At 52.7% G+C, this 23,702-nt stretch overlaps 2 protein-coding genes across 7 annotated transcripts in view; one reads left to right on the top strand and one right to left on the bottom strand.

Annotated features, from left to right (window-relative positions):
• Nucleotides 1–21,256, top strand: part of TRIM62 (tripartite motif containing 62) — a 36,022-nt gene extending 14,766 nt beyond the window's left edge. Inside the window, exons 3-6 of one of the 4 annotated variants that reach the window (XR_014807443.1) lie at nt 2,575–2,670; nt 7,485–7,741; nt 8,688–9,923; nt 10,272–11,561. Coding sequence is in view for 3 of the 4 variants with exons in the window: in XM_003127763.5 (XP_003127811.1) it covers nt 2,575–2,670; nt 7,485–7,741; nt 8,688–8,803; nt 18,919–19,469 (1,020 nt within the window). In the remaining variant the exon portion in view is untranslated. Of the gene's footprint in view, nt 1–2,574; nt 5,953–6,333; nt 7,742–8,687; nt 9,924–10,271; nt 11,562–18,918 lie in introns of those variants that run through there. The other 3 variants (XM_003127763.5, XM_084963777.1, XM_084963775.1) reach the window with 3 other exon arrangements.
• Nucleotides 1–23,702, bottom strand: part of AZIN2 (antizyme inhibitor 2) — a 159,412-nt gene that overhangs the window by 77,548 nt on the left and 58,162 nt on the right. The window contains exon 11 of one of the 3 annotated variants that reach the window (XR_014804758.1): nt 997–1,068. The exons of 1 other annotated variant lie outside the window; for it this stretch is intronic. The gene's annotated coding sequence lies outside the window, so the exon portion shown is untranslated. Of the gene's footprint in view, nt 1–158; nt 1,069–23,702 lie in introns of those variants that run through there. One more of the 3 variants, XR_014804757.1, reaches the window with a different exon arrangement.

Below are 23,702 nucleotides of genomic sequence, written 5' to 3'. Positions count from 1 at the left end.
TAACCCTATTTTCACGGCTGGCTCCTCGTCATCCTTCACCCATCATCTCAGGTGTTACCCCCACAGAGACACCCTCCCTGACATCCTACCTAAATTCACCACCCATCCCACGTTTTATTTCTCTAGGGCATAGACCATAATCAGTAACTAGCTGATTCTTTTATTCTTTTTCCTTTGTTATTGGTCTTCCCCACTAGACGATCCCTTTTGGTAGGGACTGTGTCTGCCTGGTTCTCTGCTGTGTCCCCAGTGCCTCAATAGTGCCTGGTACATCCTAATTGCTCAATAAATAGTTGTTGAATGAATCAGGGATAGTAAGCAAAGATCATTTTGTTTTCCACATTCTTCCCTAAGCATGTCGTCATGACCATTTTCTCACGTTGCTATCTAGTCTGTATAATTAGTCGGACTAAATGTTTTTGGAGGGCCCTCCCTGCTCTGACAAGGTGAAAGAGTGGGCAGGAGGTGAGTGCGAACAGGTAAGTCAGCTCCCTGGCATCACTCACAGACCAGGCTGATGGGGGAGCCCAGGCCCCACTGAGAAGCTGTTTGCATGGAAATTGACTCCCAAAGCGAACTTCCTTGAGCCCCATCTCAGTACCAGCCCATTGATGGATGGAGGCTATAAAGAGAAAATGGTAGGGAGGGCCTGCCCTGCATCGGGAGGGATAAAGGACCACTAGGAGAACAACTAGCTATGATACAGTGGGCTAAATGTCCAGAAGTGCTGGAGGGCACTCACTTCCATACCTCATTCATTCATTTGACGAATAATTGTTGAAGCCCTACTATGTGCCAGGCCCTATGCTAAGTACTGGGGATAGAACAGTGAACAAGCCAGACAAAATTCTTGCCTTCATAACACTCACATTCCAGAGGAGGAGATAAGCTGTAAACACACCATCAAATAAATAAGCAAGGTCATGGACAGAGCAGGAAGTGCTACAGAGACTGTGAGACAGGACATGACGGAGGGCGGAAGGGATGCTACTGTACCTGGGCTGGTCAGGCAAGACCTCTCTGAGGAGGCAGCATCTGAGTTGATCCATGAATGGTACAAAGGAATCACTGAGAAAAAACCAGAGAGTGAAGTACATCAGGCAGAAGAAGCAGTGCGTGCAAAGTCATGAGGCTGAAACATGCCTTATGGAAGGAAGACCGCTCTGGCTGGATGGAGTCACAGGAGAAGGATGGTGGGACTAGGGCAGAGAGAATGAGGCACTTGCTATAGATGCAAAATTGAACAAGAGGCCCCCAAACTCAGTAATCAAGGAGTTCCAGTTGTGGCTCAATGGTAACAAACCCTACTAGTATCCATGAGGACGTGGATTTAATCCCTGGCCTCGCTCAGTGAGTTAAGGATCCAGCATTGCCGTGAGCTGTGTGTAGGTCACAGACATGTCTTGGATCCCGTGTGGCTGTGGCTGTGGTATAAGCCGGCAGCTACAGCTCCGATTCAACCCCTAGCCTGGGAACCTCTATTTGCTGCACCTGCAGCCCTAAAAAGAACAACAACAACAACAAAAAAAAACACCACGAACAAAAAAACAAGACGAAACAGAAAAACCTCAGTAATCAAGATGAATAATACTTAATGCAATTTTTAAAAAATCAAAATTAACGCCAATAACTCCATGATGAAAAAAATATCAAAAATTTAAATAAAGACAAGATGACTAACAGTGTTGTCCTGAACTATACTGGAACCAAAGGCAAAGGAAAATTCAGGAATACTGAGCCTTTCCTCATTTAAAATTTTGGCATGTCTATCATGGATTTTTGCTGGTGTTCATCGTGGGCGACATCACTGTAGTAAATGTGTCACCTGGTGTCATGATCATGACACCAGACTTCCTGAGTTCCAATTCCAGCAATTCCTTTACGTGCTTAGCTGTATGCTTTGGGGCCAGTTTCTTGACCTCTCTGTATCAGTTTCTCCATCAGAAAATGGGGATCACAGAATGCCTACCTCAGGGATATTGAGGGGATTTTTTTTTTTTTTTTTTTTTTTTGGCTGTACCTGGAGAAGTTCCTGGGCCAGGAATGGAACCCATGCCACAGTAGCAACCTGAGCCACAGCAGTGACAACACGGGATCCTTAACCTGCTGAGCCACCAGGGAACTCCTGCTAAGAGAATTAAACGGCCCAGTACAATCAAAGGTCTGAGAACAGTGCCTAGCCTACCAGAAATGCTCAGAGGAGGTTGGTAGTCTGTCATGGATTGTGGTACAGACTTGGTGCTAGTCAGAGGATTCTAAGCAAGGAGTCTTGGCTAGCAAATCAGGGTAGGGCAGAAAGCTCCAGGAGGTAGATTGGAATCAGGGAGACCAGGGACATTGGAATCAGAGACTAGGATGGCCAGGCAGGAGGTGGTTGCAAAACTCCAGATGAGAGATGGGAACGTACTGGAGACTTAGGAGACTACTACTTAGGACACTACGGGACTCGGTGCTCGGGGAGGGGAGAGACGAGGCCAGGATAGCCTCCAGCGTCTTCAGCGGGCTCTGGGTCCCCACGGAATACCCGGGCCGGCTCTGGCCCCTGCCCCCATCCCAGCCTTGTCTGTGTTCCAGAGGGAGCTGAAGGAGCAGCTGCAGGCCCTTCAGGACAGCGAGAGGGAACACACCGAGGCGCTGCAGCTGCTCAAGCGACAGCTGGCAGAGACCAAGGTGAGCCTGGTCGGGACGAGGGAGCGGTCCTGGCGGAGGTGGGGGCGTGGCTTTGTGGGGGCAGGGCCAATTGGGAAGTTGAAGGACGGGGACTGGGGCCCGCTGTGGGGGCGGGGCTTCGAGGGTCCTAACGCCAGGTGAGAGGGGAGGGTGCGGAGATGAGGCGGAGCCCTCACTGGGCTTCTGCGAAGGTAAAAGGGCCGGGAACCCATCCAAGGTCAGTGAGGGCAAGAATGTGGGCTGGTGCCTGCGTTAAAGAGAGGACCCTTTCTCCCTTCCTGCTTTGGGTTAAAGTTGAGGTGGGACCAGGGACCCTCTGGAAAAACCTGGCGTCCCATAAGGCTGGAAGGATGTGCCTAGGCTCTTTTTTCCTCTCCTGTTATTATTATTTTTTTTTGTCTTTTTGTCTTTTCTAGGGCCGCATCCGAGGCATATGGAGGTTCCCAGACTAGGGGTCTAATTGGAGCTGTAGCCTCTCGCCTACTCCAGAGCCACAGCAACACTGGATCCGAGCCGCGTCTGCAACCTACACCACAGCTCACGGCAACGTCGGATCTTTAACCCACCCAGCGAGGCGAGGGCTCGAACCCGCAACCTCATGGTTCCTAGTCGGACTTGTTAACCATTGAGCCACGATGGGCATTCCTTCTCTCTTGTTATTAAACATCGCCTGAGAAGCCAACCTGAAAATGTTATTGAGGGCCCTCCTGATGATTTGTGGTTCAGCTTGGTATCAGCTCCCCTCTTAAACTCAGACTGGAGATGCAGAAAAGTAGGGTCAAACCCTGCAGGCTCTAGCCATAGTGATTTAAAAAGAAAAGCCTTGTTCCTTGACCTGAGATCCTGAGAGGAAGGTCATGGTTTCTGACCAACCACTAACACATTGTGTGACTTTGGGTAAATTGCATGCTTTTCTGGGCCCCTAGTCTTCCCATCTGTGCAGTGGGGATTCTGCCAGACCCCTTGCAGCCCTGATGTTCCAGATCCTAGCACACTTCCCAGGGACTCAGACGGGGCAAGGCGTGCTTGGATTTCTGCTGTCCTTCGGGGACCAAGTGCCGGGACCCAGGCCTGGCTGCTAGGCTCTCTGGTGATTTCAGTGTGGCTGCACTCATTTGCAGGGGTGGCGCTGCCAGCAGCAGCTGGAGCAGAGCCTTAGGAATGCTCTGGGCCTCCAGAGGTCACGCTGGGGCCTGGAAAGGCCATTGGAGATCCAGACCAGTGCCCCAGCTTAGCCACCAACACACTGTGGGGTCTCAGGGAGGTCATGGCAAACATTTCTTCAGAGAACATTCTGGAGTGCCTCCAGGCAGGCCCCTCAGTGGGCAACAGATGAGAAACAGTCACAGGACTCTGGCCTCTCTGCTTCTCACAGCCTCAGTTTCCCCATCTGCCTGGTGATCCTGTACCTCTCAGGTGAAGAGAAGCAATGGAAGCCTCTCTCTGGATCCAAGGCAAATATTATGGTCTGTTTCTCCTCTCCCCGCCCCCCCCCCATTGTTTTTCTCCACTGACCTCTTCCTCCCCTGCCTTCCTGTCCATCTGTCTACCTCTGGGGGGTCCTGTGGGGCCACCTCCCCCTCCAGTTCCCCCAGCCCTGCTTCCTGTCTGGACTGGGGTGTTTATATAAGACATGCCTATGGAAGCTTTGGAGGTCATATTTCACCTGGTGCCTGACTCGGCTTTCCTGCGGCGCCTGCCCCTCCAATGGCCCGGCCTGAGGGCCCATCTGATCTCCCTCCCCAGGCCCAATGTTTTCCTTGGTCGGCCCTGACCGAATGACGAATTCCTGGCAGGGTATTTTTCTGAGATGGCCCCCGCTCCTCCAAGCCTCCCTGTGTTCCCAGGGTTGTGGTGGGCCGAGGTGGGGGCTGCTTTCTCAGTCATGGCACTAAATGGATTGGGGGTGGGGCGGGGCGGGCTCTGCCCTAGAAAAAACTAGAATAAATGGGGCACATCAGTTCAGCTGCAGCTTTCTCTGCGCTGGGAATTGTGTTCCCCATTCATTGTCTCGCCGAGCTCTACAGAATGTCGCTTCCATGACTGCAGGATTCCCCAGAACCTACACAGTGCCTAGCGTGCAATAAATAGTCGTGGAACAAATGAGTGGGGAAGAAATACACCTTTTGAGGTAGGAATGGTGGTTGTCTCCCTTTCATCGGAAAGGAAACTGAGGCTCAAGGAGGTGGAAGGACAGGCCTGAGGCCCCACAGCTAGTAAGTAGCTAATTGAGAGCTTCCAGTCTAATTCTCTCTGAGGTTAGGGCATATTCCAGCCTCATGCTGGGATGTCCTCAGCACAATGGCTTTGTGGGCTGCAGGCCAGGTAGGCCTGGAAAACCTATCAGAGACATACTTAGGGCTCCAGGGGTGGCTGTCACTCTGATGTTCCACTTCTGAGCCGTCCTCTCCCAGCCTCTTTCTTGCTTCTTGTCTTGGGGACACTGGGCCTCCATCCCGGGCCCCCACCCTGGGAAGAAGATGGAATCTGTACCCACCTCTGCGGAGCAATCTTGGGCAAGACCCTTCCCTTCCTCAACTCTCAAGCGGGTCCTAACTGCCCACCTTGTGCCAGGCCCTAGGATGAGCACAGGGGATGCAAGCCTAAGAAAGATTCCTACCCAGGAGGAGTTCATCCACCAGCTGGAGAGCCACATAAAATGTGGGGCAGTATTTTAAGAATATTTACAAAGTGCTGTGGGAACACTGAACTACATATTGCCTGAGAAAGTTAGGGAGGGTATCACAGACAAGGTGGCTTTTGATCTGGGCTTTGCAGGATGAGTAGGAGTCTGCCAGTTGATTAATGTGTTTGTTGGGGAAGGAGTCCACTCTAAGCAGGTGGAATTCCAGTGCAATGGCACTAGGGAGGTAAGCTGGGATCAGATCGAGACTTGGAATTACAGGCTAAGGAATGTAGCATTGTACTAGTCATTGAGGAGCCCAAAAATGTTCCTAAACATGAGATCAGCTGTGACCTGGTTTGCAAGTTAGAAGGATCAGGCTGGTGGCAAGTTTGTGGGCAAAAATGTGGAGTTGACAGGTGGATCCAGTGAGCTGGTGGGACCCCCAGGCATGTGTGGAGGAGGCAGGTGGAAAGATGAAGGTGGCACTCAGGGGACACGTGAGACCTTCAATATGCACTTGGAAGCCATCATCAAAGCAGCAGGAGTTAAAGACAAGGAAGGGTGTGTGGGATGAGAAGAAAAGGATCCAGCCTCAGGTGAGAAGGAAAGGCAGCCACCTTGGGAACATGGGTGGCAGGGAGGGCGCAGCCACAGAGGTGGGAGGCAAACCAGAATTTTCAGTTAGGAGAGGGTGGCCATTGGGCCAGAGCTGCCTCACACTGGGGGAGGAGGAGCCGGAAGGGGCGGCTGTGAGATACAGGGTTCTTGGGGGGCCGCCACAGATGTACAGGGAGGGCAGGCCCCCTCTTCATCACCACGACCTGCGGCTGCAGAAGCCTCGGCCCTCCCTGGGTGAGGGGGCTCAGGGAGGCCACAGGCAGCCTAGCCATTCATCTCCAGCCTCTCCCCCACCCCCTTTGTCTGGCTGGCGCTCTGGGTGGGCATGCGCAGGGAGGCTGGCCCTCTGCCAGCAACTCTTCCTGCCGCGACTGGAGGGAACAGGCCCTAATTGAGCCTTTGTTGAGCCTCCCACAGAGCCTTGGGCACTGAACACAGCGGGGTCCCTGACTCCTTGAACTCCCAGCCAGAATCCCACAAAGTCAAATTGCAGAGGCAGGCCCCACACACTGCTGCAGCCACCGCACTCGTACCTCGTGTCATCCGGCCTCTTACTGTTCTCTCGGCCTGCTCCTCGCACCCCCAACTGACATCCTGCCCAGCCTTCAGGCCCCCGCTCAGAAGCCATCTCTCTACAAAGACTTCTACGATGTGCCTGTTGGAATGTTTTAATAACCAGGCTCTTTGCACCTCAAACGGTGCCATGTGCTTTGTGAATGTTCCCTCATTTTCCATGCAGTGAACTTGTGTTACCCTTTTCCCAGATAAGAAAACTAAAGTTCAGAGGTATCAGGCAACTAAGGTCACCACAGCTGGAGACCCAGAGCCGTTGGGCACCAAAGTTGTGCCTTTTATCACTGAATCCCCTCCCGGGCCTGGCAGGGCCTTGGGCACAGAGAGAACCACACAAGTCCATGCTTGCCTCTTGTGATGATGGCTTTAACCTCTAGCTCTTGTTCCCTGGCCAGAGGGTCTCAGGGTGGCAGGACAGGGCAAATGACCACGGAGCTTTGCCCAGCACACTGCCATTTATACAGCTGAATCTATGACCTTGTCATCTTTGCTTGTGCTTGTGAGTGATTTTTTTTTTTTTAAATAAAGATTTTGTTGTCTCCCAGACTGAACTCACCATCTTCTCCCTGCCTAACACCTGCCGCCACCACCGGCATCTCCTGCCAGCTTCCCCATCCTTCCCTCCCCCAAGCCAGAAATCTGGACCTCATCTTCACACCTGTCTCTCCTGCACCCCTACAGCCAGCCAGTTGGTCACCAGGGCCAAAGAGGCTTCCCCACAAATATCTTTCAAGCCTTGTCTGTCTGATGCTCCTTTAGATCAAGCCTCACTGTCTCACCTGGACCATTTCATTCATTTCCTAATGAAGACAAGTTATTTGCTGTCCCTGGCCATCAGTTCTCTCCTGCCACCATGCTTTTGTACATGTCATCCCCCCACCAAGTGTGCCTTTCCCACCCTTGCCTCTCTGTGTGCCAGGACCCTCGATTGCCTCCTCTCACTGAGGGGTCCCCCCATCCACCCTCTCTGACTAACCCCTGAAGACTCTCTCCACAGTCTTCCACGAAAAGTCTGCGGACTACCATTGGGGAGGCCTTTGAGCGGCTGCACCGGCTGCTACGGGAGCGGCAGAAGGCCATGCTGGAGGAGCTGGAGGCAGACACGGCCCGCACCCTGACTGACATCGAGCAGAAAGTCCAGCGCTACAGCCAGCAGCTGCGCAAGGTGCAGGAAGGGGCCCAGATCCTGCAGGAGCGCCTGGCTGAAACTGACCGGCACACCTTCCTGGCCGGGGTGGCCTCGCTGTCTGAGCGGTAAGTGCCCTCCTGCCTGGGGTCTTTCCCACATGGGTGTCCCCTCTTTGGCCCCTGTGGGCTGGTGGGATTGGAGGCGGATGGGATAGTCAGCAGAGAATTCATTCATTCAAATCTCCATCAAACGTACAGGACATCTGCTGTGTGCCAGAGCCTGGGGTAAAGGCTTTACATATTCATATTATTTTATTTATGTGTTTTATACCATGCCCATGGCATGAAGAAGTTCCCTGGCCAGGGATTGAATTTGTGCCACAGCAGCAACCTGAGCCACAGCAGTGACATTGCCAGATCCTTAACCCCCTGAGCCACCAGGGAACTCCAATTTTATATATATAATATTTATAATCATGTAGGCTATTACTTGTGTTATTTATATTATATTACAAATATGTGTTTTTGTATTATCTATTACTTGTTATAACAATGATATTACATTATAATAAATAGTAATATTTATATTCTTCTAACCCTACTGGCCACCTGGAGATAGTCATCACTATCATCCCCATTTCACACATGAAGACACTGAGGCGCAGAGAAGCTAGAGCAACTGGCCAAGGCCTTTCATCTAGTATGTGGAGGAGCCAGGATTCAAGCCCTCTGGTTCCATAGCCACCTTTAATAATAATAACACTTAATTATTGGTTTGTTAATGACCAGTTCTGATGTCATGTATTCCACGCTGACTATGAGCCAAGCATTGCACAAACATTATGCCATGTAATCTTCACAAGCCTAGGAGGCAGGTGTAACCGCAGCACCCATTTTAAAGATGAGGAAACTGAGGGTAATAGCTAAAGAAGTAGGAATTGACACAAGCAGGCACTTGAGTCTGGGTCTGGCAGACCTCCCATGCCTGACCCCGCCCTATGTCGGCTGCCCTGAAGGTGCTGGGACAGGAATCCAGCCCTCAGTTCTGCTTGCTCGCTTGCTCTTGTTCCAGGCTCAAAGGGAAAATCCATGAGACTAATCTGACCTACGAAGACTTCCCAACCTCCAAGTACACAGGCCCCCTGCAGTACACCATCTGGAAGTCCCTGTTCCAAGACATCCACCCAGGTAAGGCCCTTCCTGCCACTCACTACAGGGACCCGCGGAGAGGCAGGGATTATCATGGGTCAGAGCCAGAGGGGCAGAGCCCCGCCCAGTCCCCTGCTCTGCACATGGCCTGGGGGCAGGGCACGGGATGAGAAGACTGCCTTGCTGAGCACCTGCTGCGTCCCAGGGCCTGGGCTAGGCACCTGCCCCATTGCTCAGCCCAGTGAATCTTCTTACAACCCCAGGAGGTAGGTTTTACTAGTGTCCCCATTCTCTAGATGAAGAAACTGAGGTCCTGGGCAGTTCATTCATTCACTCTATAAAACACATCAAGCACCTACCTCACACCAGACCCTATTCTAGGTTCTGGAGATAGAGCAGTGAGCAAAACAGGCAGAATTTCCTACCCTCGTGGGTCTTACTTATACCCTAGGGTGTGAGAGAGAAAGAAACCAAAAGTCAATAAGTAAAATACATAGTTGATTAGATAATGATAAAAGGAAGGGAGCCAGGGGATGTAGAGCAGGACAGAGCATTTAGATACGGGATCCAGTTGGAAGACCTCACTGAGAAGGAGGCATTGAAGTAAAGACCTGAAGAAAGAAGAGTGCAGGTATTTGAGGAAAGGGTGTTCCTGGCAGTGGGAATAGCAAGTGCAAAGGCCCTGAGGCAGAAGCAAGCCTGGCACGTTCAAGGAGCCTAGTGTGGCTGCAGTGGAATGAGTGAGAGGGAGCGTGGAGGTGAGGAGGTCAGGGAGGTAGCAGTCGCCAGACCCCTGACCATGAGGGCCTATGGGCTCATGTGAAAACTTTAAATTTTATGCTGATTGAGATGGGAGCCATCGGAGGGTTTGGGGCAGTGAAGTAACCTCAGCTGCCCTAAGTTTTTACTATCCTTCTGTCTGCTGGGTTGAGAATAGATTGCAGGGGGTAAAGGGTGGAGGCTGGAAACTGGATAGGAGACTCCTGCAATAATCCAGGTTAGAGATGCTGGTGACCTGCAGCCGGGTGGTGGCCGTGGAGGTGGTGAGAAGCCATCGGATGTAGGATCTATTGCGAACATGTCGTGAACAGACAACCAACAGGATTTGCTAATGGATCACATCTCAGGTGTGAGGGGGGTAAAAAAAGACAAGGAAGGAGTTCCCATCGTGGCGCAGCGGTTAACGAATCCGACTAGGAACCATGAGGTTGCGGGTTCGGTCCCTGCCCTTGCTCAGTGGGTTAAGGATCCGGCGTTGCCGTGGGCTGTGGTGTAGGTTGCAGACGCGGCTCGGATCCCGCGTTGCTGTGGCTCTGGCGTAGGCCGGTGGCTACAGCTCTGATTCAACCCCTAGCCTGGGAACCTCCATATGCCGCGGGAGTGGCCCAAAAAAAAAAATAGCAAAAAGACAAAAATAATGATAATAATAAAAAATAAAATAAAAAAATAAAAGTAAGGATGCAATATTAGACCAAAATTAAGAAAAAAAAAAAAAAAGACAAGGAAGACTACGATTTTGGCCAAGGTGACGGGGAGGATGGAGTTGCAAGCACATGAGGTTTGCAAGGCCAATTCGATGTCTCCGTGCAGACGCAGAGAAGGCTGTGGGAGTGATGGGCCTGCAGTACAGGAGGAAGGTCAGGGCTGGCGTCATCAGCACGTGGACAATACTGAGTGAGCCTGGATGAGATCACCTAGGAAGCTGGGGCAGAGAGAAGAGAGAGAGAGCCAGTAACATTTGGAGCCCTGGGGCACTCCTAGAAGTTAAGGACAGGAGGGGGACCCATCTGAGGAGACTGAGAAGGAACAGCCAGAGAAGTAGGAAGACCTGGCTTTGTCCTGGAAGCCAAGAGGAGAAAGCGTTTCGAGGAGGAGAGAGTGGCTAGTGGCGGCAAGGCTGTGTGGGAGGCCAGGAACTGACTGTTCTCTGTGTCTGGCAACATGGAGGTCCTTGGTGACCTTGACAAGAGCTGCTTCGGTGGAGTGATAGGGGCAAGAGCCTGACCAGAGGCCATCCAAGGGAGAATGAGAGGAAGTGGGGACCATGCTTTCAAAGAGTTTCATTTAAGGGAAGGGGCGAGAATGTGGCAGCTGCTGTTTGTTTAAGATAGAAGAAATAGGAGTTCCCTTCGTGGCATGGTGGTTAACAAACCCAACTAGGATCCATGAGGATGTGAGTTTGATCCCTGGCCTCGCTCAGTGGGTTAAGAATCTGGCGTTGTCATGAGCTTGTGGTATAGGCTGGCAGCTGTAGCTCCAATTCAACCCCTAGCCTGGGAATTTCTCTATGCCGCAGGCACAGTCGTAAAAAAGCCAAAAAAAAAAGAAGATGGATGAAATGACAGCATGTTGGGGGGGGGGGGCATGGAAAAGTTCCAGTAGAAGGCGGCAGAATTGAGGATGAAGGAGCGAGTTGCTGGAGGGACCGCCAGGAGTGGGATCCACCGCTGCCTCTCCTGGAGAAGGTAGAACAGGTGGACACTGAAGCAGAGGGGACAGTGATAGGAGCTTGTGGGGGTTGTGAGAGCTTCACGTCCCCAGTGAGGGAGCAAGCAAGGTTGTCCGCTAAGATGAGGACGGGCTAAAGGAGGTAACGGGAGGTTTGCCGAGAGAGGAGAAAGTCTGAAATGGGTTTTTAGTAGAGTTGGTAAATTCTGGGACTGGTAGATAAACACCCTCCTGAAATCACACAACCCTCAAGGGCATCAGAGTCGAACCCGTTGGCAGCAGGAACATTCCGTGTTCCTAAGTCAGGCCCAGTGTCCTTTCTTTATTTTTCTCTCTATGACTGCACCTGTGGCATATGGAAATTCCTGGGCTAGGGGTCAAATGAGAGCTGCAGATGCCAGCCTACACCACAGCTACAGCAAGGCTGGATCCAAGCCATCTGTGACCTACTCTGCAGCTTGTGACAACACCAGGTCCTTAACCCACTGAGAGAGGCTAGAGATCAAACACATATCCTTATGGAGACTATGTCTTAACCTGCTGAGCCACAACAGGAACTCTCACGATGTCCTTTAGAGGTGAGACAAGGGTAGGGTATAGAAGGGACTTCCACCAAAGATGTAGACACTGTTATTATCATTTTTAGATGAGGAAACTGAGGCACAAGGCGCTTAGAAACTTGCCCATGGTCACGTTCTGTAAATGGTACAGCCAGGATTTAAACCCAGATCTGGTAGACTCCAGAGCCTGTGTCCTTACCTGCTAAACTAACCAGGCATTCTCTGGCCTCATACCAACCCAAGAAGGCTGCTGGGGAGGCTGAGGCTCAGAGAGGCTCATTGATTTTCCAAGGTCACACAGCAATCAGAGCTCTTTCCATCTGTCCAGATTCATTCTTTGGATCCACAAACATTGAAAGTCCTTTGAGGCACTTTCAGGGATCGGGGAGACAGATGGGAAAACAGAACCTGACAGTCCAGTGGGACAAGGGCCATGATGAGAGAGTTACATGGGGCCTTAGGAGCCCAGAGGGACAACAGGAGACTCTGGATGGGGCAGGGGAGGGGCCAGGGGAATGCTGAGCAGATGATGTTTGAACTGAGGGCTTTCCCACCCAAGGAAGGGTGGGGCCTGAAGGTGCCTCCGGCCAGTCCCTGACGTTGGGCGCTACGGGGAGGGCAGAGGCGTGAATGATCCCAGGATGCTCCTGATTGGGCCTTCAGGTACAGATGGAGAGGGGCTGAGGACAGTCACTGAGGGTGTGAATGCTGGACAGAGATGGGGCTCCCCTTAGGTGATCGAAGGCCTCATTTGATACATCATTACTGGTTTCACGAAAGCGAAGGGACACCTCCTCGTACTCCTAAATCTGGATCTGTGCCCTCATAGTAATTGGGGGAAGGGCCCATTTGCCCCCAGATGGCATGGGGCTCTTGGCTATCCTCTGGGGGTAGGAGCTGCCCTGTGTGCTCCCAACCCTGGAGGTTCCAGAACCCAGCAGGGTCGTAACCACACGGGAGTGAAGCATCATAACTCAAGTAGGCAAGAAGCCGGTCCTGGGGTCCTGTTCCCTCCCCTGACCCAAGGAAGCCCCTCAGGCAGATGGTCTCAGGAGGTCTATTTATCTCAGCGGCCACCTGCCCCGCCCCTGCCACAGCTCAGAGAGATAATCCAGGCACCTCGACCTGACAGTCGAGGCCCTGTGAGATCTGGGCCGGGCCATTCTCTCATTCTCCCCTCTATATCACACTCACTCAGCCACGCTGAACCATCTTCAGGTCTTACATGAGTTGTATTCCTTCTCCTCCAGACTTTTACACATGCTTTTCCCTTGTTCCCTTTGCTTAGAACCCTCTACCCAAACCTCAGCCTTTTTTTTTTTTTTTTTTTTTTTTTTTGCTTTTTAGGGCCATATATGCAGCATATGGAAGTTCCCAGGTTAGGGGATGAATCAGAGCTGTAGCTGCCGGCCACAGCCATAGCCACAGCAACACCAGATCCGAGCCACATCTGTGACCTATACCACAGCTCACAGCAACACCAGATCCTTAACCCACTGAGCGAGGCCAAGGATCGAACCCGTAGTCCTCATGGCTACTGGTCGGGTCCATTACTGAGCCACAACGGGAACTCCCAAACCTCAATCTTTGATGACTAACTCTTACTCTCCTTCACATCTTAGTTTATAAACACCTCTTCTGGGAAGCCTTCCTGGAATTCTCCTCCAGACTTTTTTTTCCTGGTCTCACTGTTTCTTTAATATCTACATGGCTGTCTCTCTCACAAGACCGTGAGCTCTGAGGGGTTAGGGGCTGGGTCTGATTCATCACTATACATCCCAGCAGCCAGCACAGCAAATGTTTGTTGATGAATGAATAAGGAAATGAATGATTCCTGGTCTCAGTTCTGTTGCCAGAATAGTGCTTGGCATTAGATAGGTGCCCCATAATTATTTGTGGGATGAAGGAATTCGCTGCACATCCTTGGACAAGTCACTTCCTCCTCTGAGCCTCAGTTTCCTCCTCTGTATTAGAGGGATGCTAGTGTTCCCTTTGACTCCTTCACAAGTGAGCAAATGGCCATGGGACCTTGCTGATTGCCCCAGGGCAGGGTTTCTCAGCCTGAGCAGTGTTGACATTTGGGGCTGGATAATTCCTTGTCTTGGGAGCTGTCCTGATGGGATGCGGCTAGATGCTGCACCCCCCGCCTCCCACTTGGTTGTGTCTCCAGACCTTGCCAAGTGTCCCCTCCGAGGGAGACTGCCCCAATCGAGAACTACTGCCCCAGAGCAAGCTGCCTGTGGCACAGGGGCTGAGGGAGCAGCAGTGTGTGCCTTGAAGATCCTGCCAAGGACAGAGGTCCCTAGGGGTTCAGAGAACAGTGACCTGGCTAGCTGGGCCCCTGCCTTTGTCTGTAGGCCTGTGAAGTCACTCTGGCTCCTTTGCCAAAACCAAGGCCCTTTATGTCCAGATGGGAGGGGCAGGTGCCCCCAGGAACCTAGCCCTGGATTCTAGCAGCTTCCTGCCTGCCCCACTTCCAGCTCAGGCTCCCTATTGGGTCACCTGAGAACTCTATCTAGCACCTGTCCCTCCCGACTCTGGAAGCTCCACTCTCCACCCCCACCCCTGCCTCTGCTCTCAGCTGACACTGGAAACCCTCCTCCGACTGCCTGGCCTGATTGCCCAGCTCCCAGGGCACAGACTTCCTTCCTATCCAGGCCAAGTGGCCATTGTTCAGAGGACACCAGACACGGCTTCCTTTGCCGTCCCCCCCCCCACCCCCCGTGCTCCACATCCAATCATTTTGGGTTCCTGCATTCACTGCCTAGCTGTGTGGCCCAGGGCAAATATCTGCCCTCTCTCAGCTTGTCTCATTTATAAGACAGGGATGGGGAAGGTGTGATTTATCTCCCAGGGTAGCTAGGAAAATTAAAGATTAAGATTATTTGTGGAGTTCCTATGTGGCTTAGCGGGTTAAGAACCCAATGTTGTCTCCGTGAGGATGCGGGTTCCATCCCTGGCCCTTGCTCAGTGGGTTAAGGATCAGGTGGCACCACAAGCTGAGGCGTAAGTCACAGATACGGCTCAGATCCGGTTCTGCCATGGCTGTGGCATAGGCCTGCAGCTGCAGCTCTGATTTAACCCCTAGCCCCGGAACTCCCATATGCTGCAGGTGTGGCTGTAAAAAGAAAAAAACAAAAGGATTATTTATTTGTGATAGTCCTAAAATCTGATAAGAGCCTGATACCTGTTTCTTATGATATCATGAATCATAAGGTGCTTCCTCATTCTTGCTGGATATGCTTTCTGGAGCCACATAAAGGAAAGAACATGGTATGAAAAGACAGCTCAAGTTCTAGCTCTGCTTCCACCCCAAGTGGCAACTTGAGCAAGCAACTTATCTCAAAGAAATCGCCTTCAAGCCTCAGTTTCCTCTTCTGAAAATTTGTGCTCCTGGGGTTGCTGTGGTGTTCCCATGAGCTAGAGGGTGTGAAAATGTTTTTCAAATGCCCGCACTGTGCAGCTGGGGGCCTGAGTAGACCAGAGGCCTGAGGGACCAGACTTTTTAAAGGTCTGAGCAGAGCAAAGAGCTGATGGTAGTTCTTGCCCTGTCAGCCCTTGAAGTCACTATCTTTGAGAACAAAGAGCCACTCACTGCAATTGATGGCACTGGACTTTGGAGCTTCTCTGCTGCCTGGGCCACTGCCATGTGTGGTTGATGGTGGCCAGGAGACAGTCTCCATCCCACCCACCTCCCGCCACACAGTCCATGCTCCTTCCTGAATGTCTTTGACCTTGAAGTCTCAGAGAAGCTTAAATGGATGGACAACACACCTGGAGACCAGATGGGCTGCCTCAGTGCCTGCTTTCTGTTTTTATAAGTGCCCCAGGACCCAGAAAAGAGCTCTGATCTGTAAAATTGTGAACCCCAGGGGACAGGATTTGTTTCGCTGGCTCCATCACCTCTCCTGGGGATAAATGATGCGTGGAGGGACTGCCACGACTTCAGCCCATCCTTTGGGGTGTAAAAGCCTCCTAGGAATCAGGCCGCACCCTCTGCCTAATAAGAATGCCAGGCCCTGTCCTTCTACTGGCTGTTGAGCCCTGCCCCCTGTGGATCAGGTCCCGCCCCCCCTTAGCCCCACCTCTACTGTCAGAACTGACCAATGAATAGCAGACCCTGCCCCTAGACCTACCCAGTGAGTGGCGGTCCTGTCCTCAAGCCCTCTCCGTCAGGGCACTGGGGTCAGCACTCAATGCAGCGTGGATTTCCGCCATCCTACAGGCTTATCTCTGTCTGCCCAATCTCAGAACCACTGAAAGCCCACTTGTCTGCCTCCTGGGGTGCCCTCCCCACTCATCAGCGGCACCAGAAAGGCCTGCATTGCCCACATTGCACTACTTAGGCTTGCAAGCAAGGGGGTGAGCCTCTCCTCTGGTCCTTCTTCCCTGAGCCTGGGTTTTCACCTCTCTCTAGTCTCCTCAAATCGTCCTGAGCACCTCAAATATAAGGCCCAGTTTCCTGCGCGGCACTCACTGTGATATAACTACCCACACATTGGCATTGTGCCCATTCTGTCCCTTTTGCCCCTCTGCCATAGATGCCTGAGTATGACCCACATTCCACAAGCGGTAGGAGTGGCCCTGCGTGTGTCTGATTAGGTTCTTCTCTCCTGAGCTCCCCTCCCACACACACACATACCTCCTACACCCCCTCCACCTCCTACCTCCTGACCCCACTGTGGGAACTCCCACATTCCTCGTGGCAGGAGCCTTCTGGTCTGACAGGCTGTGCTGTGACCAGACGACAGGGTGAAACGTTCATCCACTGACTCATGGCTTCCTCCTCCCAGCTCCCCTCTTCTCTGTCCCTGGATAGAGAATTATGTTTCCATTGACCCCCCTCTATTCACAGGGCTAATTGTTTCCATACAGCTCTCTGACTTCTAAGAACAGGAAACAAGAGTGTAAAATTTAAAACTAAATTTATTCCTGACAGAGCTCATGGAAGCAGCTTGCTAGAAGTCAGTGGTCAGCTTTGTTAGCAGCTGTATGCACAGGAGCACAGTTCAGGGACTGGCCGTCACTCCCTCCTGGAGACGATTGCCATCATTGAGGCATGTGGTTTCTGTGTGTGTACGCAGTCGGCTGAGGTGGTTGAAGTAGGAGGTGATGCCGCAGCCAAGTGTAATCACACCCCCGCTCCACCAGATAAGGGAAGCCCCACAAACACGGATGGAGGAATCCTTCCTTTGCTCCAAGCTGGTGGTAGGATTCCTTTTCCTTTTCTCGCCTCTGTCTTGCTCTGTTCTGGAAGTGGTCATCCAGCCTAAGGAGAGTCAGTTCCAAGTACCTCCTTCTCATTGGGCATCAGCTTCCCCAGGGAGGCGGGAGGAAACAGAGTCCTTGACAAGAGTCATGAGACTCTGAGAGCCAGACCTGCTACGCCAGGGTGGCCAGCCCAGAGCTGACTGACCCAGCTTGTGCTGCCTGCCCCAAAAGCCACACAAGTGGGGTCAGTTTAATTTGGTGGGCCTTTCTGGAAAGCTTCTGCGTGCCAGACCCTGTGCTGGGCCCTGGGCCCACAAGGGAACACCTGGTTGGATAGCGCCCAGCCCTTGCCCTCCTGGTGTAAATGGGGGTAAGATAAAGGCACAGAAACCACACCTCGTATCGGGAGAAGGGCACAAAGTTAAGGAATTTCAGAGGAAGGAGTGAGCACACCCTACTGGGCAACCAGGGAAGGCTTCCCGGAGGCTGGGCCCTGGAACTGGACCTTGGGGGTTGTCATTACAACAAGCAGAGAGAAGGTGGTGGAAGGAACAGTCTGGGCAAAGGCTTTGGGTCTGAGTGGGATGGGGGGTGGTGGGTGAGACGTAGGCAGGAGGAGAGGGCTGGGGTTGGACTGTACGTGGTCTTGATGCATCCTGGCTCTGCCAATGTTTGCCAAGTGACCTAAGACTAGTCACACCTCCTCTGGGTCTCAGGTTCCCCATCTGTCAAAATGGGAGAGCTGGCCAGAGAGTTCCCTGGTGGCCTAGTGGTTAAAGATTCGGCACTGCTGTGGCTCGAGTTTGATCTCCGGACTGGGAACTTCTGGATGCCATGAGTATAGCCCCCCAAAAAAGGGGTGGGGTGGGGGGGGAGAGCTGGCCTAGAATCAGTGGTTTTTCAGCTCTTTCAGACCCATCATCTGCTTTTCATAACAAATTTGTAATGTCTCAAAGATAGGACCTTTTCACAACCTTCAAGAATATATATATGCATGTATGTACAAATATATGTATATATATGCACTCTATGATATAAAGGAAAAATAGAAGGAAATTATTTATAGTAGTATATTGTATGTGTCAATTATGTAGCTGCTTACTCACAACCACACTGAAAACCACAATGAAGGAGTCAGGTGCTCACGTCACAGGTAAAACATCTTCTGCCTCAAATACCATCCAAAACAGGTAGGTTATATTAGTCAGTGATGTTATCCTTAGACATATATTTTCCAAAAAAGCAAACGATTCTCAGTGGAGTTCTAGACAAATTCAGTCTCCACCCCACCCCCCCCGCCCTCACTCCGGAGTTTACATGGGTGTTGCGTGTCAAAATACTCGGTTTATATTCAAACTGAACACCAGTGACTTCAGGTTTATATGGTACATGGAATTAAGTCATAATCCAGATCATGGTAAAGGATGTTTTTCACCCACATGAGTATCTAGTGGAGTATCTGAAACTCTGGTGGGGCTGGAGGGACACTGTGCATCAGGGCATTTAGCATCCTTGGATCCCATCTACGGAGACAATCCAAACACCGCCACACATGGCCAGATCACCCTGCAGGGTGATTATCCAGCACCTGAATAATCTTTAAGCTCCCTCCCAGCCCTAGAATTACCCACTTCTGGACCTCATTCAGATGTATTCAACACGTTTTTGTGGCGTGCCCCCTCTATGCCCTGCCCCCAGGCACTGTTGGTGAACAAGCAGCCATAGTTTCTGTCCTCTGCAGCCAGGTCTAAATTTGGGAAGACTCTAGCTGTCATCTTTCCATTTCACAGAGGGGGACGCTGAGGCCCAGAGAGGGCAGGCTTGTCTTCAGCATCACACAGCCTCCTGGGGACCAAGGGAACCTGGCCTTAGGGAGGCACCATAGAACGGGACCACAGCCCCTTCTCATCTTCTCTTCTTCCTCCATCCCCGCAGTGCCAGCCGCCCTGACCCTGGACCCAGGCACTGCCCACCAGCGCCTGATCCTGTCCGACGACTGCACCATCGTGGCCTATGGCAACCTGCACCCTCAGCCTCTGCAGGACTCGCCGAAGCGCTTTGATGTGGAGGTGTCGGTGCTGGGCTCTGAGGCCTTCAGCAGTGGTGTCCACTACTGGGAGGTGGTGGTGGCAGAGAAGACGCAGTGGGTGATTGGGCTTGCCCATGAGGCCGCGAGCCGCAAGGGCAGCATCCAGATCCAGCCCAGCCGTGGCTTCTACTGCATTGTCATGCACGATGGCAACCAGTACAGCGCCTGCACCGAGCCCTGGACGCGGCTCAACGTCCGCGACAAGCTCGACAAGGTGGGCGTCTTCCTGGACTACGACCAAGGGCTGCTCATCTTCTACAACGCCGACGACATGTCTTGGCTCTATACGTTCCGCGAGAAGTTCCCGGGCAAGCTCTGCTCCTACTTCAGCCCCGGGCAGAGCCACGCCAATGGCAAGAACGTGCAGCCACTGCGGATCAACACCGTCCGCATCTAGGGCGATGGAAGGAGACCACGGGCGCCCGGGAATGGTCACCAGCGAGGGCCCTGCCCAGGAGACCTGAGGCCTGGACTGCAGCCCAGCTGGGCCACCCTGAGGTCTCCAGGCAGTTGTTCACCTTTCAGCCTCCATTTCCCTGTCTGTAAAATGGGCCAGAGAGGTGTCTCCATGATTCCAGAACTCTTCCAGCACTGATGTTCTGTAGCTCTGACCTCCATGGGGATACAGCTTTAGTCCAAGGATGTGACATGGCTTCTCCTCAGAGCAGCCCCTGCCCAGCCCTCATCTTCCTTCTCTCAGGGGCAGGGGACTGTGTCCCTGTGTCTCCCTCCCATCCACATGCCCTGACCTCAGGATGTGTTAGAGTATTGCCCGCAGTTGGCAGCCCAAAAGATACACAGCGCCCTCCTATGCTCCCAGGTCTACGACGTGCCCATGACCAAGCTAGTGATGGGCCATTTTATCCTTGACCCCAGTCCATGGTGGACACAGGCAGCAGCCAGCCCCAGGGTTGCCTGAGAACCACCCTCTCCTTCCACCCCTGTACTAAGAGCTTTATGGTGCCTCTTTTACCCACTCAGGTGCAGGCAGAAATGATGTGGCCTGTGGAAGGCACCCAGCAGGGGAGCCCACATTTTACAGTCACCACGCCACCACCTTCCTGCCCATAGGTCTTAAGGCAGGATAATGGCACAGCCAAGGCTGATGCAGAACAAGAAGCACTGGATAGTGGCGGTCCCTTGGATGGTGAAAGCCCCCAGCAGCTCTGAACAAGGGTCCAGCCAGGCCTCTGTGACCAGGCTAGGGGGGAGTGAGCCTGCGGAGAGCAGTTGTTTTAGTCAGGCCCTGAATGCTGGGATGGGCTGTTGGCTGGGCCCCCTCATCAGTCTTGGCATCTGCCTCAGTTGCGATACTGTTGCAGAAAGCAAGAGCTGCTTTGGCGAGTTTAATTAGACAAGGATTTATTACCAGGTCCCCAGTGGCTTTGCAAAGTCCCTGGAAAGGCTGGAGGAGCAGACGCTGCTGAATGTCCAGGAACAACTCCCAGCCACCAAATTCATCATTACCAGGAACACTGCTCCATCTGCAGGAAGCCACTGCATCAAGAGGGTGCTGGCTACAGAACTGTGCTCCCTCTGCTACTGTCCAGGCCAGTAAATGGACATCCTGAGGCCTGCCTCCCTCCACTCACATCAGTTTCCAGATCCAAATCTCTACAAGGGATTCTGTTTGGGGAAACTTAAATCAGATCCAGAACCTTGGCTGCAAGGGAGTCTGGGACATGTACTTTTCTTCTTTCCAGCCTCAGCCATACAAAAAGGCACAACAGAGGAAAGTTAGGATGGATGTTGAACAAGCGCACCCACAGTTTTTGCCACTGGAACCCGCCTCTGGGCCTTGGCTTTGGAGCAGCAGTGCTTCCAGGTGTCCTGCTCAGTGGCTCTGTTCCTGTCCAGGACAGGGGCCAGGGGTGGGGGGTGGGGGTGGGGGGCAGGCCTGCGGGACCAAGCTGAAGTGTCTCGTAGGCCTTGGCTTTTCTTTCTAATCCTGGGGCCTAGATTCTGAACTTGGGGTCTCTGACCCCACCCATCTCAAAGGAGCCAGACTAGCTGAACTTGGGGGGCTCCCTCCTCATAACTGTTCACCCCCTGGGGCCTTCCCTTGGGCAGGAGGAATCCTCAGTCTCAGCTACCAGAATATCTGGGCCACCCCCAGCAGTATTTTTATTTTAAATGTTGCCCATTTTGTGAGTTATGAATTTGTATTAAATTAAAGTTACAGGCTGTGCAGAGTCACTTCCATTCAGACACACCCTGCGATCACATCTGTTTCGGCGCAGGCAGGGTACCTGCATTAGCACAGCTAATACACAAAGCAACGATATTATGGATAGTATTATGCCCATTTTATGGGGTGGGAGGGGGCGGGGGGGGGGCAGGGGAAATGAGGTTTAGAGAGAGGCCATGACTTGCCTTCAGTCCTGTGTCCCACACTGGTGAGTTTAAAACAGAGTGGGCCTGAGGCACCTACATCATGACTTTTCATCTGGGAAAGACTATCGGCTGCCTGGAGGAGAGCATGGTGGTAGCCTTAGGAGCAGACAGAGGGAAGCTCCTGAGACAGTGACAAGAGCCTGGTCATTGGAACCCCACAGACCTGGGCTTAAATCCAGGCCCCGTCACTGTGTGATCTTAGAGAAATGACTCAACCTCTCTGGACCTCAGTTTTTCCATATGGGAAAAATCATGCCAATCTCACACAATATATTGGTGAGCTGCAAAGTGCCTCTCATGCCAGCTGCCTCCCACAGTCAGGGCCTGGAACTGTGTGGGGTTTCTGAACCTCTGGGCTGGCTCTGCCCCTGAGGAGTCTGTCTTCTTCCTTGTGCCTCGTGAGGGGCGGGGGACCACCTAGGCCAGGAAGGTCCTCAGGTCGCTGTGTAGAAGGAGGTCCATCCCACCTCTGATGGATGGGGAAGTGGCCTGGCTGGGAGTCAGGGCCCCACAGAGAAAGGCCACTGCCCCCCCCCCCCCGCAGTTGCACAGTGCAGCAGCCTTGGAAACAAGACCCCTGGGTCTAGTCTTAATTCTGGGCCGACTCATTTTGTACCCTGAGGGTCCTTTCCTCGGTGTCCTCACCTGCAGAATGAGGGAGGTCGGACCTCTCTGAGGCACAAGGTGGATCTTCGTCTGTACCTGGAGGTCGGGGGGAGGGGGGGAGAGGGAACTACTCCAGCCATGGACTTGTTTGGGGAGGAGGGACATGAACAAGGGCAGGGCGGGGGGGTTGTTGGCAAGGGTGGAGGGGGAGGTCTCTGAATGGCTGATGGAGAGCACCCCAGTTTGCAGAGAAGTAGGGGGTGATACTGGGACTAGACTATCCTCATCCCACCCTTGCCCCATGCTCTCAGATCCCTGTGACTCCCCCAAAGCCACACCCCTCCATTTGTGCTCAGTGGGCCTGTCCTCTGGAGGAGAATCACCCTGTCTATGGCACGCCCTTCTTCTCCCCTCTCCCAATCTCAGATCAGGTCCTAGAAATGTTGGCCAATGCCTGGTCTTCGCTCCTGATCTCCAAGTGTCCGGGAAGAACTGTAGGGGCCTAATTTGAACACCCAGCTGGGGACTCTGGGAAATTAGGGTGCCTCCAAGAGGTATGACGTGTCCAGAGACTTCCTGAATGAAAGAACCTAGGGGTTGTCAAGTTAAGGCCGGGACCCCACACTTAACACAGGTCATTGAAGACAGGAGGCCAAGGCAGCCCAGCCCTGGAGAGGAAGGGGGAGCAGCAAAGATCTTCCCCAAGACAAGAAAGAATTGACAGAATGAAAGAAATTCCATTGCCATCCCTGTTTGTGGTCAGCAAGCAAAGTGCTGGTACTTTTTGTACCTTATCTAACATCAAGACAAGTCCATGAGGTTGGTATCGTTATCTCAGTGTTTGAAACTCTACTTCCTGGGGGATCCGCAGCCAGGACTCATTAGAGCTGGAAATCAGACCCAGGCCCATCCAAGGCTAAAGTCCAACCCTTTACTGACCTCCCTGAAGATCCTTCTCAACTTTGAGGACCGCTTCCTTGATAAGCAGAAGCCACCAGATTCCCCCTGGGATTCAAAGTGAGAGCTTAACCCAGGCTCCAGATCATTGAATTATGCAATTGTGAGTCAAGTCTCATCTGTAAGCCCTGCCTCACAGAGCTCCCCGGTCCAGGGTGCATCCATGAAGGCACTGTGGGACCCTGAGCAAATCCCTCTCCCTTCCCTGGACCTCAGTTTCCCCACCTTAATTGGGGAGGGGCTAGAGAGCTAGCTAATTGATTGCCAGGGTAGTGGCTCTAATGGTTCAGGATTCTGTAAGTCTAATGTTGGACCCAGGGCTTGGCCTGCTCAGCACCTAACAAGGCCATTAGCTCTGGGTCTTTCTCTCTGGGGTGTCAGCAGGAGCAGAAAACAACAGAGATAAGGTCTCTTGGCAGCACAGTCTTGGCTTCGGGACTCTAGGGATGGACCTTCCCTCCTGCAAGAGAAGCCATCCTGGGAGGCTGACTGCTCAAACCTGGGCAGCATTCCTGGCTTCCTCCCCTCCTGCCTGAGTCCTGGCTCTGTTCACTGTCCCCAAATGCTCCACCAGAATGTCAGTTGCAAAGGACCGTGTCACAGGCTTACATGCAGGGAGCCTGAGGTTGGGCGGGGCGGGGGGGGGGGGGAATGCTGGCCGAGGTGCTGAATC

Source organism: Sus scrofa, chromosome 6 (genome assembly GCF_054392235.1).
Source record: "Sus scrofa isolate SSC_HxYL_T2T_F1_AM1 chromosome 6, Sscrofa_HxYL_maternal_Yorkshire_Landrace_v2.0, whole genome shotgun sequence".
NCBI classification, from domain to species: domain Eukaryota; kingdom Metazoa; phylum Chordata; class Mammalia; order Artiodactyla; family Suidae; genus Sus; species Sus scrofa.
Note: the sequence above shows the minus strand (reverse complement) of the source record. Positions and strands in the feature narration are given on the sequence as shown.